Source organism: Anser cygnoides, chromosome 28 (assembly GCF_040182565.1).
Source record: "Anser cygnoides isolate HZ-2024a breed goose chromosome 28, Taihu_goose_T2T_genome, whole genome shotgun sequence".
In the NCBI taxonomy this organism is placed as follows: domain Eukaryota; kingdom Metazoa; phylum Chordata; class Aves; order Anseriformes; family Anatidae; genus Anser; species Anser cygnoides.
This window is the reverse complement of record NC_089900.1, coordinates 3,662,872-3,679,136: the sequence shown is the minus strand read 5'-3', so window position 1 is coordinate 3,679,136 and position 16,265 is coordinate 3,662,872. Positions and strand designations below refer to the sequence as shown.

General features: G+C 51.5%; 1 protein-coding gene across 1 annotated transcript; it reads right to left on the bottom strand.

Annotated features, from left to right (window-relative positions):
• Positions 1 to 12,952: 12,952 nt before the first annotated feature.
• On the bottom strand, positions 12,953 to 13,927 carry LOC136787178 (olfactory receptor 14A16-like). Its single transcript, XM_066984311.1, has one exon. The coding sequence runs from the start codon at positions 13,910 to 13,912 to the stop codon at positions 12,953 to 12,955; it is 960 nt and encodes a 319-aa protein (XP_066840412.1). The 5' UTR covers positions 13,913 to 13,927.
• Positions 13,928 to 16,265: the final 2,338 nt, after the last annotated feature.

The following is a 16,265-nucleotide window of genomic DNA, read 5'->3' as shown; positions in this document are numbered from 1 at the left end:
AGAAACTCCTAAGGAGCCATATCTCTCCCAAAGTTTTCTTCAAGACTTGTAGAGCTAATTGGAGAGCTTTCATGGTGTAGTTAAGGAGGAAGATTTCAAAGAGCATCTATTAGAAATCTTTCCTCATTTCAAAGGCTGAATTTTGTTGCATTTCTGTTTAGAGCATCATTCTCCTATAGATATTGGTCTAGGGTTTCTCCTTTGAAGCCCTGCTTAGATAGGAAAAGCAGGGTTTTTCCTATTTAAAAACAAACAACAGGAAATCATGCTGCAATTTTCAAAACAAACAAAGCTCAAGTTCCTCATTTTGTTGCCTCCAGTGATGTTTACATTCCCAGAAAGATGACTGTACATGATGTATTTTACACTGATTAATAGGAAATTTTAAATAGTAGTGTTAATATTAATCCATATCATACTAATTCAATGATAAACGATGAGTTTCTTGCTACGGAAACCATTAGACAGACTGCTGATAGATGGGCGACCTTGAACTCACTGAAACTCAAAGCAGAAACTAGGTTGGTGAGAGCGGTCTGAATGATCAAAGAGTAAGGGGAGGGCAAACCAGGAGAACGATGGGAAGTGCATAGGTCCAGACAGGCAGCTGGAAAGGGGACATTCAGCACTGTCTGTGTAATCAAGGTGGGTTTTGAGCCTGGAAGATGAGGGAGCACACCATGATAGACAAAACGATGACAGTGCAAGTAAAGGAGATCATCAGTATTTCTTCTCCTGCGATGAATATAGATCATGGAAATTAGCATTTCTTCATGATAGAAACTACACTTCATGTGAGACATTTAGCAGAAGGGATTGAATCATTTGAGCTGGTGAGTAGTTGCTTTATTAGTTAAGTACTAAAAAAATTACTGGGTATTCAGGCAGAGCTTTGCTGTCTGACCATAAGCAACCAGGGAAAACCTCCTGTGGCCCCCTTGTGTTTGTGGCACCTCCCTGGACCGGCAGATGTCAGAAAAGACTTGCAGGAGACCGGAGCCCTTTGGGAAAATCAGGTGGAGCCAGGTGGAGTTCCCATAACACCTCCACTGCCAGCAGTGGTCTTTGTCCCTCTAACTCCAGCCCAGCCCAGCACAGGAAACCCCTTCAAAGACAAACCTCTTCTTCAGTGGGTTCCTGGGATTGACCTAGATTTGGAATGGCCATTGGAAACTCATGATACTCTCCCTTATTCAAACTAGATACTTGAACATTCATTTACCTTCCTGGGTCATCTTTAGCAAACTCAGGATGAAAAACTCAAGTATAGCATGCTTCAAATGGCTGAGCCAGAACCCATCAGCTTGCCCCACTTTGGAAAAAAAAACTAAGGTTTTGAAAGTGAAAAATGTGAAATGACCCGTCAGGTCAATGCGCAGAGTAAGAGAAAGTCACACATATTGTGCTGTAGGGACAGAAGGCAAAAAGCATTGCATTGTGCCTCAGAATAATCAAGGAGAACTGATCTAGTTCATCCATGAGATAAAGCAGAGTGAAGGACATTGAGTTGTGTCCTAACATGAAGAAGGATGTACATGATTGCTGAAGGAGCTGTCTTTTTGTGCCATCACCAGTGCAAATACACAAGAACTATATCAAATACAGGTAGCATGTCCCACTCTGGGTCTGTCACCCCACAGGGCAGGGGAGAGGGAGCTGACAGCCAAGGGATGTATTTGGGTGTTTAAGAGGTGGCCCAGCAGAGACAAGGAGTCTATGCAGTGGGGTTGGGGAGGCCAAGAGAAGCAGCCCAAGGGGTGGTGCTGCTTGTGAGGACACGTTTGTGCCAGCAGCCTGAGTGGGCAGCAGCTGTGCGCAGGCAAGGGGAGGCCAGGAAGCGCATGCCAAGAGCGCTCCTGCAAGCAGAGACAAGCCTGGGCCGAGGGCAAGGGGAGAGGGAGGCCCAGGGCAGGGCCATGCTGAGCTCCCTGTCCTTGCAGCAGCTGCACTGGCCCTCAGCAGATGTGCTGGCCGGCATGCACTGGGAGGTCCTGGCGTGCATCAGAGAGCAGCAAGGAGGGCACTGGAGAGGGCTGGGGTGAGGCGGGTGGCAGAGCCCCATGCAGGGGCTGGTTGGGGGTCCCCTCTGCTGCAGCTACCGCATGCAGCATGGCAGGAGAAGGGCAGGCAGGGCTCGTGGCTGCAGGGCAGAGCCTGGCCCTGGGCTCTTCCTGACATCCCTGCAGCTCCTGGCAGGCTGCAGTGAGGTGCCCCTCAGCCTTCCCTCCTGTGCTGCCAGGGCACACGGCTGCCTCCTGCCCAGCTCACTGCCCACCAAGAACGTCTGACAGGGCTGCTTCCCAAGCTGGGCCTTGCCCAGGGTCAGTCCCCTGCAGGGACAGAAACTGGCCCTTGTCCTGGTGGCTTTTCATGGCCTTCCTCTCAGTACATTCTCTTCTCATCCTTGAACTCTTTTACTGAATACATAGGCCTAGGAGAACTTTTTGGTACAGACTAATACAGAGAAAACATTGAGTCCCTCAGTCCCGTCTCTGTCTGCTGCTATGACTGCTGCTATGACGTGGCTATGAGACATGGATTCGCTATCAGGTATTTTCCTCTGACAATCTCAGCAGTCTCCATGACAGGACAAGACATGAGAATACATGACATTCCACACAGGAAAACACTTTTACTGTGAGCAATACCAAGCACTGGATCATGTTTCCTAAAAAGTACCGGAGTCCCCATCACTGGAGATACCCAAAGAACAGCTGGAAATGGGCCTGGGCTGCCTGGTTTAGGTGTCCATGCTTGGCTAGTGGGTTGGGCTAGATGGGCTTTGGACGTCCCCTCCAGTCTCAGTGAACCTATCACTCTGCAATGCTTGTCAGTGTTTCTGAGAACTCTTTGGCAGTATCTCCAAACCAGCTGGACACCGGGTGCTCATGGGGCAGAGCCTTCTTTTGAGGATGAATTCGTTCACGATGTAACCCCAAGGACAAAGTTGAGCAGGGATTACAAATGCCAGCAATACCTCGACTCACAGAGAGGGAGTGCCTGCCAGGGCAAAATGGGGCAGCCCCAAGGGCCACCAGGGCTTTTCCTCCGCATTGCAGCTGGGCTCTTCATCCCACAAGCACTGCTGTACCTGAAGAGAAATTATGAGAAACAAGAGTCACAGAAAATGAAACAGAAAATGACTACCTGCTGGTTCCTTTATTTGGTTATCTACCAAGACCTTATCAGCACCTGTACATGAGGTCTTTGGGTTAAAAAAAAAAAAAAAGAAAAGAAAAAAAAGGTGAGCTCTGACTCAAAACGGAGCACTTTGACCTGAAACACAGCACATCTTTACATTTGCTGAGGGTGCACTCTATTCCATCATCCAGGTCATTGACAAATAAGTTGAACAGGACTGGACCCAGTGTAGATCTCTGGGGGACACTGCTGGCTCCAGGCCTCCAACTAGACTCTGTTCCACTAAACACAATCCTCTGACCTCTGCCATCCAACCAGCTCACAATCCGCCTCTCTGTCCACTCATCCATCCCACACTTCCTGAGCTGGCCTGTGAGGATGTTATGGGAGACAGTGCTGAAAGCCTTGCTGAAGTCAAAGTACACAACATCCACTGCTCTCCCTCACCCACTCAGCTAGTCATTCCATCACAGAAGGCTATCAAGTTGGTGAAGCATGGTTTCCCTTGGTGAACCCATGCTGACTACTCCTGATCACCTTCTCCTCCACATGCTGGAGATGACCTGCAGGATGAGCTGTTCCATCGCCTTTCAAGGGATGGAGGTGAGGCTGACCGGCCTGTAGTTGCCTGGGGCCTTCTTGCGCTTGTTGAAGACTGGCATGACATGAGCTTTCTTCCAGTCTTCAGGCACCTCTCCTGTTCTCCATGCCCTTTCAAAGATGACGGAGAGTGGGCCAGCAGTAACATCTGCCAGCTCCCTCAGCACTCATGGATGTATCCCATCGAGGTCCATGGATTTGTGGGTGTCAAGTTTGCCTAAGAGATCTCTGACCTGATCCTCTTCAACCAAGGGAAAGTCCTCGTTTCTCCAGCTCTCCTCCCTTGTCCCGAAGCTCAGAGATTCCAGAGGGCTGGTCTTAGCAGTGAAGGCTGAAGCAAAGAAGGCATTCAGTAATTCTGCCTTCTCTGTATCCTTTGTCACCAGGGCACCCTCCTCGTTAACCAGTGGGCCCATATTTTCCTTCGTCTTCCTTCAGCTCTTGATATATTTGAAAAAGCCCTTTTTGTTGTCCTTGACACCTCTTGCAAGATTTAACTTCTAATGGGCCTTGGACTTCCCTGTCACTTCCCTGCATCCTCAGACATTGTCCCTATATTCTTCCCAAGTGGCTTGTCCCCTTTTCCACATTATGTATGCTTTCTTCTTTCATTTAAGTCACTCCAGGATCTCCTTGATCATCCAAGCAGGTCTCCTGCCCCCTTTGTCTGACTTTTTGCTCACAGGAATACACAGCTCTTGAGCTTGGAGGACTTGGAGGTCAGTGCGCTATTGCTGCCGGTGCACCGTTGTGGCAGCCATCGGCACCTGCTCTTCTTTGGCTCTCAGCAACCCCACAACAGAAGGGTCCTGTGCGAGACCAGGCAAGGTAGACAACTATTTGACGTTCTCTGTATTCAAGGCAGTTATGCCAACAGCCCTCCGGTACCCTTTTCTTTAGTTGTTTACCCTTGGAAAAAGCCAGAAACAGAGTCTGGAGGCATGTCATTAGGGTTACCCAACGATGTTCACAATACTCAAGAGCTATCATGACTGGCCCCAAAGAAAGAAGGGGAAGGTGCCCTGCCTTGTGCCCTCCACCAAGTGGATTCATGAGTGTCGTACCAGTAGCAGCTCAAATAGTATTTATTGGTGCAGATTTAGGGAAAGCATCACAAGCCCATATTTGCTTTCCTAGTGGTAACTTAGTAGTTTCTTGCACTATGTAGTTGCTTTACAGGTAGGGTTTTGTAGCAATTTGTAATAAAGACATTCATGAAAACGGAGCAACGAGGTGTCTGTGTCCTTGTGTACTATGGAATCCTACCAACCTCCTGTTGCGATCCATGGGCAGGCTGACCCTCATAGGTCCTGACCATCGTTACTGTGATGCCCTTGGAGTGGTCCTCAGAGCTGCAGGAGCAACCACAGACCTGGGGCTTGGTGACAGCTCTTTGCTGCGGAGAACAGACCCAACCGCAGGGGCTGGACCATTCAGATGCCCCGGTGCCATGAAACTGGCTTTTTTTCTGCTCAGGTCTGCTGCTCCCTCACACACAGCCAGGCCTGTGGCTCATCTCCCTGTGGAGGAGGAGGAGGCAAAGCGCTGCTGGTGCCCGAGTAAGGGAGAAATACTCCACCTGTAGGAGGGCAGGGCTGGAGGGGAGGTGGCACAGGACAGGCACTGGCCTCTTTCTCCTATTCCCTACCCTAAGAGCATTGAGACCGCAGGTCAGTGTCCGTACTGCTCACAGGTGCCTGCAGCCCTGTATCCTCAGGATCCATCTTCTCTCCTTCTGTACGTAACATTATTACTTTGCTTCTCACAGTTTGGGGCCAGCATTTGTGGACCTGGTACCTGGCACTGAAAGGCTGTGCCTCACACCGTGTTTTTTTGGTGAGTTTTTCCCATTGCAGCAGCAGAGCAGCAGCTAATTGCTTCTGGAAGACAACTGAAACAGCTTCTTCAGTGCATGCTTGAGCTCCTGGTTCCTCATGCTGTAGATGAGTGGGTTCAGTGCTGGAGGCACCACAGAGTACAGAACTGCCACCACAAAGTCCAGGTATACGGAGGAGATGGAGGGGGGCTTCATGCCAGCAAACACGATAGTGCTGATAAACAGGGAGACCACAGCCAGGTGAGGGAGGCACGTGGAAAAGGCTTTGTGCAGGCCCTGCTCAGAGGGCATCCTCAGCACTGCCCTAAATATCTGCATATAGGACACCACAATGAAAACAAAGCAACCAGCACCTAAACAAAAGCTAAATGCAATAAACCCAACTTCCCTGAGGTAGGCATCTGAGCAGGAGAGCTTGAGGATCTGTGGAACTTCACAGAAGAACTGGTCCACAGCATTGCCTTGGCAGAGGGGCAGGGAAAATGTACTGGCCGTGTGCAGGATACCATGGAGAAAGCCACTGCCCCAGGCAGCTGCTGCCATCTGGGCACAAGCTCTGCTGCCCAGGAGGCTCCCGTAGTGCAGGGGTTTGCAGATGGCAACGTAGCGGTCATAGGACATGACAGTGAGAAGAAAAAACTCTGCTGATATCAAGAAGAGAAATGCAAACACCTGTGCAGCACATCCTGCATAGGAGATGGCCCTGGTGTCCCAGAGGGAATTGGCCATGGCTTTGGGGAGAGTGGTGGAGATGCAGCCCAGGTCGAGGAGGGCGAGGTTGAGGAGGAAGAAGTACATGGGGGTGTGGAGGCGGTGGTCGCAGGCTACAGCTGTGAGGATGAGGCCGTTGCCCAGGAGGGCAGCCAGGTAGATGGCCAGGAAGAGCGCGAAGTGCAGGAGCTGCAGCTCCCGCGTGTCTGCGAATGCCAGCAGGAGGAACTCGCTCACAGAGCTGCTGTTGGGCATTTGCTGGCCTTCATCAGGGACACTGCCAAAGAAGAAAAAATATAGAGTGTTAGGGAAAATTGCTCTGAGCTATAGCCATTTGATTCTTCAATGCAGCCTTCACATCGCCTTTCTTTCTAGAAGACCATTTTGTCTCTCCCTGGCTGGAGCCCTGCTCTGTGCTGGCTGAGTGTCCTGTACACAGCAAATGCGTCTGCCCAGCAGCGGCCCAGATGGGCCACCTCTGCTCCAGAGCAGTGGTACGCAAAGGTGCCAACAGAGCCATGTACTTGGAGGAGGGTTCCAGGGAAGGGGATCCCTCTGTTGAGTGAGGGGTGTTTGGCTGTGTGACTCCATGTGAGTCTTCTCTATTCCTCACCCTGAGAGATGAAATCAGCTCACAGACTGCCTGTGTCTGGCCGGAGAGAACAGGAAGCATTTCCTCCTGCTTCACCCTCCATGCACAGCATTCCCTGTCAGAATCAGGCACCAGCAGCTGCCACGCTGGGCAAGGGAGAGAAGCAGGCATGGGCAGGCAGGGCGGACCCAACCCGGTGCCGAGGCTGCGTTGTCGGTGAGGTAGAACCTGTCCTCACACCCCTGTGCCACCTGGCCAGCACAGGCAGCAGAGGGAAAAGAGCTCTGGAGTCTAAGAAGCGTTTGGAATATGCTCCTTGTCATATGGTAGGAATTTTGGGGTAAGACCTCTGTGGAGCCAGGAGCTCGACTCGATGATCCTTGTGGGTCCCTTCCAACTCGGGATATTCTATGATTCTGTGATTCTATGCCTTCTTCCATGGAGGAAGGTGGAGGGGGCCTGCAGCAAATGTGTCTACTTACACAGAGATTTAGGCTTCAGACACCCCGTATTCTCAGCTCCACAGATTATACATGCCATGACAGAAGCTGTGCTGGTGAGGAGAGGAGACCAGGGGCTGCTGCAAGGAAGGCGCCTGCACTTCAGGGGATGGCAGGGAGAGAGCAGCTCCCTTTCATTACCTGCCCATGTCCCTGCTGCCTGCAGCTGTCCCTGCCAGCAGCTCTTTCTCTGTCCCCACGTCTCCTCCTGTCCATGCTCACAGACACCATCCCATCCGCTGTGTGCCCAGCTCTGCTCTGCAGACACCTCCCAGGGACATCTCCCTGTCTGCAGGTCCTAAAGAACAGCTCAGAAAAGCCCTGGTGCAGTGTGTAAGCAGAGAGAAGGGAAGGGATATTCTCAGGTTCATCACTAACCTGTTTATGTCTCAGTTCTATGCAATAGGAAGTTCCTTCACCTGTGCAATCCCTACAACTCTGTTAACACAGAGCCTGCACAAGAATTAGAGCAGGAAAATGCAGGCAGAGACTGCAGAAAGTGCCTTCTCTTTGCAGGCAGCCCCTGCCCTCCCCTTCCTCTGCCCAAGGCTGCTCTGCAGCACCTTCTCCTCCACACAGCACGAGCCACAAGAGACATCCTGGCAGCTCCTGGCCAGGCAGATACATCCCGGATCCAGGAGCCCCTTCCAGGAACCTCTCCTGCACTGTCCTGCAGCCGGACACTTACCATGTGCAGAGCTGTGAAGGTTTCTCCTGCACTGAGCTCTCCTCTGCCCACACCCTCCAGGCTGCCTGGAATCACTTTCTGCCTGGGTGCCTGCAGTCAGAGCCCCCAGCCCTGCTGCGCTGTGCAGAGGAGCTGCTCCTGGGCAGAGCTGTCTCTCTGCACCAGGGCCCTCTTGCCAGGAGCTCTCTCTGTCCCAGGAGCCCGGCCCAGCTCAGCACCAGAGGCCCAGCCCAAGGCATTGGAATCACCCCTCTGGGGGTTTTGGTGATGGGCCCACGAACCTCAGGCACTGAGAGACAATTGAAGAAATCTCTCAAGAAGTCCAAGTCAGAGGCAAGTTTCCTGCAGTGTCTCCCTGAGGGCCAGCACTGACACAGCCTCCCTTGGAGCTCGTTAGAGCAGAACATTGGAGGAGGCAGTGAGAACAAGGAGACAAAGGCAGTGTAAAGGTGACACTGATGTGTAGACAACCTGGATGTGTTTCACCAAAGCAAAGGAACAGACCTTGTCCCCTGGCACCCAGGAAGGGAGATCTGTTTCTGTCACACACTGCTCAGGGCTCTTCCTGGGGCAGTAGGAGATGGGGATGTGCATGGCCAAGTGCAGGAGAATGGTACGACCCCTGCCTGGTTCATGGGTGGTGGTGAGGAGGCAATGAGGCCCTGGTGCTTTAACGATAAGCTGTCTCCTCATAGGCCTCAGTGGCAGAGACAACAGCCATAGCCATGGACACAAAGACCTGGGTCCTGTTGTGACTTTCAGCCTTGCCACAGCCCTCTATCCTGTCTACACCTGGCTGTTCAAAGGACTCCCACACTTGCACATCTTTCCCTGCTGGCTCTAGACCCTTGTCCGTGTGGTGTCTTACTGGATCTCAGCTGAGTCTGATAACTCAGATTTTCTTGGTGCAATGCTCCTCTTAAGGCAGCTCTGTTTGAAGCTGGCCTGGTTCCTGGTGAGCGGCACCACTGCTCGTATGGCATCCGTCGTGGTGTTCCAGGCCCTCCTCCTCTTGGGCACTGTTCACTCAGCAGGGTCTCAGTCTGCCCTCATGTGTGGGGTTCCTCTTCCTCTGGTGCAGGATTAAGCTCTTCTCCTTGTAAATGTCGAGAGGATTCTGTAGGCAAAATCCTGCAGTTTCTCAAGGTTCCCCCCCAATGACACTCCATTCTGTCAGCTGTTCATGTCTGCAGGCAGACAGTTTAGCCTTCACGTGATTGTGCTCTCTCTGACAAGATGGCAGCATCAGGAATTGCAGGAAAGTTTGGATAATACAGGAGTAATGAGTTGAATGGAACTGCAGCACAGAGTCACAGAAGGGTAGGGGATGGGAGGCTGCCAGGTTCCGCATTTTCTGTGCTTCCTTCTCATGCATGCTGTCAGTTTGTCTGGAGCTGTGTCCTGAACTTTATGGGGCTGTGCAGGTCAAAGTTAGAAGGGCCAAAGCCCAGCTGGAGCTCAATCTGTCTATTACTGTCAAAGACAATAAAAACTGTTTATATAAATACTTTAATAAAGGAGGATTAAGGAGAATCATCATATTTTATTGGATGTGGGGGGAAACCTGGTGACAAGAGATGAGGTAAAGGCTGAGGCACTTAATGCCTTCTTTGCCTCAGTCTCTAGCAGCAAGACCAGTTATTCCCCTAGATATTTCTTCCTCCTCATGGCCAGTGCCACCCTTCCAAGGTGCACTTTGTGGCAATTTTTTCTCTCCTGCTATTTCCTACTTCCAAAGAAAGCTCAATAAGTGTGGAAACCACTCCTGAAGTAGGCATCCCAACCCATCAGGCTCCTTGCGGCCTGTCAGCCCAGCAGACAGAAGTCACCTCACCAGCATCTTCCAAGCCATGGGCTTGCTGCTGGCCTTGCAGCTTCTTGGCTGGACACAACCAAGCCATGTGCCTCCTGCTGTCCAGTCATGGACTCAAGCAGAAGGGACAGCACAACCCATATGCGGGCCTTCTTTCTGCCTGGGTCCTCCTGGGTATGGAGGCAGAGGGGATCCCACAGTCAGCATGCCAACCAGGTGCCTTCTGCTGGCCTAGCAGGGCCACTGGCAGATGCCAACCAAAAAGTGCAGGTCCCAGGGAGAAGCCAAGGGTGACCTGTCAGCTACTTCAGACAGAAATGACCTCACAGTCCCTTTCCGTGACATGTTCCTGCTGCTGCCCTATCACCTGCAGAGACAGAAGTGACCTCACAGTCACTGCCACAGTCACATTCCTCCTGCTGGGGCAGGGGATCCTGAGGCAGAGCTGAGCTCATCAGAGCATTCCCACCCATCTCGTCCTTGTGTTTGACGAGCTGATCAGATCCATGGCCCCTCATATTCATCTTTGAATGCCATGTGACTGCACAGCAACCTCACGGCTCCTGCCCTGCGCCAAGGGGGTAAGCGCCTAAAGTTAAGGGTCAGGAGAGGGGCTGAAGGTGAGGAGGTTAATGCACAGGAATGGGGGCTTTGGGTGTTAGTTGTTCATGTATGGCATTAGTGACTAGAGCTCACTTTTCTGGGTTAGAGATGAAGCAAAATCTAGTGGAAGTGTTTGGTGTTCTGCTTGTGGTGTCAGGTCTGTGGTTAGGGTATGGTCAAGCTCGGTGGTTTAGGGTTTTGTTTAGGTCTGCAAGAAGACTAGGGTTAACTAGAGCATTTTAATGCTAGTGTTAAGGGCAGGGATCAGGGCGAGCAAGAGTGTAAGGGTAATGGAAAAAGGCTATGGACTAAGTTTGGCTTCAAGGGATATTGTGGTCAAACATTAGAGTAGTGGATTCCTGTCAGGGTGTGGAGTAGCATTTAGGTTTAGGGACTAATGGATATGTCCAGACCTTGTCTTGGATGAGATGAACACCAGTATTTGAGGCAACTTCTAGACAAGGTCAGCTCCCATCTGATCTCTCCTCATGCCTCCTCTCTCCTCTCCAGCTCTTCCTGGCCACCTCCCCATGCTCCCCATGTGGCCCTGAGCTGGTGGTGCTATGAGCAGACCAAGCATGCTGTGGTGCCCAAGAGGTGACGGCACACTGGCTGTGCTGCACACGGTGGGAAGTAGACCTATCTGTATTGGGATCACTGCTGCTAAACTCTCACTCTGGATTCAATATCTGTGGCAGATGCTCAGGAAGACTAGGGAATATTTCCAAGGACTCTAGGGGTTTCCAGGTATTTTATAGATCCAGGCAGCTGGACTTCCCTGAGGATGAGAGGAACCCCTCTCCAGCCTTCCTTCTTTGAGCATGCTGGTCCCTCACTGAATCCCACAGGCACTGAGTTCTTGTTTGCCTGGGGACATCAAAATTTGGCACTGTTCCTATGGGTGACTCCACCTTGGGCAAGCTCTCACTCTGTAGGGCTCCAGGCACTGCCCACCCCTGGGACATGCTCCCTAGGGAGAACCCCTGAGCTTCCCAGGCAGCTCCACATGACTCTCCTAGAGGATGTCCTCTGCCCTGCCCGATGTGGGACAGACGCGGGGATGTACCTCAGTGGCCATTCACCACTTTCACTGTCATCAGACACCAACAGGTTACTCCTAAATCCTACCCTTGATATCTCACAGCTCATATGATGGTGATGAGCTTTTTGTCTCCCAAACGCATGGAGTTACAGGCCTTCTGAGGTGCAGCAGCTTGTATTGGGCTTACATGTCACTGTTTTGGTAGCAGAGGGGATCTAGGGCTGGACCCTGTGAGCAGAGTCCAGAAGCTGCCCCATGTTAAATAAGAGCCACTTACAGATGGCTCCAGAAGTGACCCATTGCTGGCCAGAGCCGAGCCAATGGGCGATGCTGGGTTGGCCTCTGTGAGAACAGATTTAAGGAAGGGGGAAAGAAACCTGCTCTGAAGCTGCAGCTGGGAGAGAGGAGTGAGAAAATGTAGTGAGAAGCAGTCCTTGGTACAGACACCAAGGTCAGTGCAGAAGGAGGGCAGGAGGTGCTCCATGCACCAGAGCAGAAGTTCCCCTGCGGCCTGTGGACAGGCCCCTGGTGGAGCAGGCTGTCCCCCTGCAGCCCATGGGTCCCACATGGAGCAGATCTCCACGCTGCAGCCCGTGGAGAAGCCCCCGGTGGAACAGGTGGATGTGGCCTGGAGGAGGCTGTGGCCCATGGAGGACCCCTGCCGGAGCAGACTCCAGGCTGGACTGTATCCCATGGAGAGGAGCCCACGCAGGAGCTGGGGGCCTGGGGGGATCAGTTCGGGAAGGATGGCATCCATGGGAGGGACCCCAGACTGGAGCAGGGGCAGAGGGTGACCATGAAGGAGCGGCAGACACAAAGTGTTAGAGACTGACTGCAGCCCCCATTCCCCGTTCCGCTGCACCACTGGGGGGAGGAGGTAGAAGACGGTGGATTGGGGTGAAGGTGTTTTTAGGCCTTTAGTTTCTCACTGCTCTCGTCTGTTAGTAATGCTCAATAACTTACCTGAATCTCTCTACAAAGTCTGTTAAGACCATGACTGAAATGTATCAGTCACCTGCCTCTCCCTTAAATCAACCCTGGAGTCCTTTTCCACTCTTTTTTCTCCAGCTTTTCCTTTAGAGGGGGGTGAAAGAGCAGTGTGGAGGGCTTCAGCTGCCCATCGATGTGAAACCACCACACTGCTCAGCCATGTTATTGGCAACATCTTTGAAAGAAGAGACAGGATTTCAGGCAGTGCACTGGGGAGATTCCATTTTATTAAGCAGATGCTAAGAGAGAGTACTGGCATCCAGGTAGACAAAAAATGTCCAGAGAAAAAAAAATAGCAATTTCATACCTCGGGAGAAGTGGGGTGAATAAAATACTTCTTTCTACAAAAGTAATACATGGAAATGACACTGAAGATAAATATAACATCATGGTAATGAAAGTAAGTACCAAGCCTCCAAGGGAAAACAAAGGAAGTCACTTGTGGAGAAAGAGGAGAAATGTATCAATCTTAAGAAAAATCCATGTAATCACTTTCCTGATAGCACACTTGAGCTCCTTGTTTCTCATGCTGTAGATGAAAGGATTGAATATCGGGGGCACCACTGAGTACAGAACTGCCACCACCAGATCCAGGGATGGAGAGGAGAGGGAGGGGGGCTTCAGGTAGGCAAACATGCCAGTGCTGAGAAACAGAAAGACCACAAACAGGTGAGGGAGGCACGTGGAAAAGGCTTTGTGCTGGCCCTGCTCAGAGGGCATCCTCAGCACGGCCCTAAAGATCTGCAAATAGGAGAGCACAATGGAAGCAAAACACCCCAAGAACAGAACACTACTGAATGTGAGAAGCCCAGCTTCCCTGAAGTAGGAGTTAGTGCAGGAGAGCTTGAGGATCTGGGGGATTTCACAGAAGAACTGGTCAATAGCATTGCCTTGGCAGAGGGGCAGGGAAAATGTATTGGCAGTGTGCAGCAGAGCATAGAGAACCCCACTGCCCCAGGCAGCTGCTGCCATCTGGGCACAAGCTCTGCTGCCCAGGAGGCTCCCATAGTGCAGGGGCTTGCAGATGGCAACGTAGCGGTCGTAGGCCATGATGGTGAGAAGAGAATACTCTGCTGAAAACAAGAACACAATCAGAAAGACCTGTGCAGCACATCCTTGATAGGAGATGGCCCTGGTGTCCCAGAGGGAATTGGCCATGGCTTTGGGGAGAGTGGTGGAGATGCAGCCCAGGTCGAGGAGGGCGAGGTTGAGGAGGAAGAAGTACATGGGGGTGTGGAGGCGGTGGTCGCAGGCTACGGCGGTGAGGATGAGGCTGTTGCCCAGGAGGGCAGCCAGGTAGATGGCCAGGAAGAGCGCGAAGTGCAGGAGCTGCAGCTCCCGCGTGTCTGCGAATGCCAGCAGGAGGAACTCGGTGATGGAGCTGCTGTTGGACATGTGCTGCCTCTAGGTGTGGGGATCTGCACAGGAAGGGAAAGACAATGATATGTTAGGACAGGCTTTTCTGAGTGAAACCTATGCCATTCCCCCAGCCATACTGCCATGCTTTTTCTTTCTCTACTGGAATCTTTCATTCAGCTCCATGACATGAGCTTCATTTTTTAAGGTTCAGTGTGCAATGAGGAGCAAGGGCCTCTGCTCCCGGGCTCTCAAGGGAATCAGTCCTGACCCAGTGCATTGAGTGTACAGGACCATGGCAGCAGGACAAGGTTTTATTTTCAGATTTTGTCACATGAAATCATTTCTTACCCAGAAGGGCATGTCTGCATCTGCATTCCCAGAGCTACAGAATGTAGTTGGCAGAAAAGTGCTTTAGGGCCACTTTTATTCTACACACCCTCATCCCCTTCATCATGCCACAACAGTGTCCTCTGAAGTCAGAAATCCTGAGATTTTCTGCTTAACTCAGAGTGAATGGCTGTGAGACCTGAGAGGCAAAGGGATTCACTGTGGCTTGGTGAAGAGTGAAGGGAGCTGGCTGGGCTTGTTCCCAGCTGCCCGGCACTTGCAGATTTTGGGCACCAAGGGCAATAACATTCATATTACACTTGAAAAGAAGCCAGACTCTGCTGAGAGCAGAGGAGGCCACTGCCAATCCCTCAGTGCCCAGCCCTTTTGAAGGTACCTGAGCAAGGTTTCAGCACCACACCTCTAGCCAAGGACACCTAACATTCATTTCTCCAGCGCAACAGCATGTCCTTGCGTGTAGCATCTCCTCCACTACACAAGGCTTCTAGATCATGCAAGCAGACGATGGGAAAGATTTGCATCCTGCAGGGCAGCTCACAGCTCTAAAGGCTGTGAGGGCAGAGGCTTTTCTTAGCGGGACAGGAGGCAAGGGGGCTTGCACAGAGGAAGCGGTCTGCACTGAATGAAAAAATATGGAGTTTTGTGATGAATTCTCCCTCCGACAAGATTTCTGATTTACCTTCCACTCATTCCTCGGTCATATCCCTGAAGCTTTTACTTCCAGGAGCTCTTTCCCTGTCTCACGTCTTCTTCCTGTTTCTGCTCACAACCGCAGTGTGAGAAAGAGTCTTGTGTTTTTTCAGTAGAATGTGTTTTTGCAGTGGAAAATTCCACTAACCTTGCATATTCAAAAGTGATTGTGCAGGCATGACAGTGACATGGAAGTGGGGAGTATGATACACAGATAAAGGAAAGGCCCCATTCTCTCAAAACAAGGATAGCTAAGAAAAACAGGATGAGCAGTGCAGAATCAGTAAAAACAAAAAATCACGCGCCCTCTAGTCATGAGAGAAGAAGGAAATAAAAAAGGAAAAGGAGAAATTAACAGCTGGTCAAATCAAATTCTACATATATGGTATAGTAATAAGCATCGAATAGTTTGTGAACTTGTACTCAGCCAATGAGGAAACGGGAGGAATCAAGTGTTGGGTAATAGGAAATAGGGGGTTATGATATACTTTTGCTGGGCGCTCCTGCCTGCAGGACACTCGCCATTGCAATCACGAATAAAATAGCTTCACAGAAAATCCTGTCCGAGAAAATTATTGGGTTTTTTCTCACACCACCCCAAACTCTATGCAGTAATCTTTGCCCTTCAGAAACCTACCTGTATACAGGACAGTGGCTAGCTGGATGTGCGTCTTTGTAGGTGGAAAAGGACCTGTCAGAAAGCCCTGCTGGGTTCAGCAAAGTTGATGCTGTAGCTTTCGATAGGAAGAGGAGAGGCTGAAGGCAGTTTTGGGGCTGCTCACAAACCCACTGATCATCAAAGTTAACAGCTCAGGAGTCTCAGCAATGTGCTCACGCTGGACAGCTCCTTTTCTGTGTCTCCTTAATTCCCCTCCCTGTCCAGTAGAGTAGGTAACTAAAAAGAGGGCAGAAAATCCCTTCTTTGATCATTCTTGTGAAAAAAAAAAAAATGCCTGGGAAATGATACTGGGTGCTTTGGAGCTGTGAGCAGGCTGTCCCATGCAGCAGCCTCCCCGCAGCACCCTGGGCAGCTCCCCGGGCAGAGCTGCGGCTGCATTGCCCTCCAGCCAGAGACTTACCGGGGTCAGGGCTGGCAAGTGTTCTCCCCCAGCGAACTCTGTGCATCCTGCCACCTCTGCCTGCCTTTACCCACTCTGTCTCTGCAGGCAGTGCCCCCAGCCCTGCTGCGCTGGGCAGAGGAGCTGTTCCTGGGCAGAGCTGGCTCTCTGCAGCGCTGCCCGCTTGCCAGGAGCTCCCCTTGGGCCCAGGAGCCCGGCCCAGCTCAGCAGCACAGGCCCAGCCCAAGGCCTCCCTTGCTCTGCCCCCCACCAGGCTCCCTTCATGTCTCCCT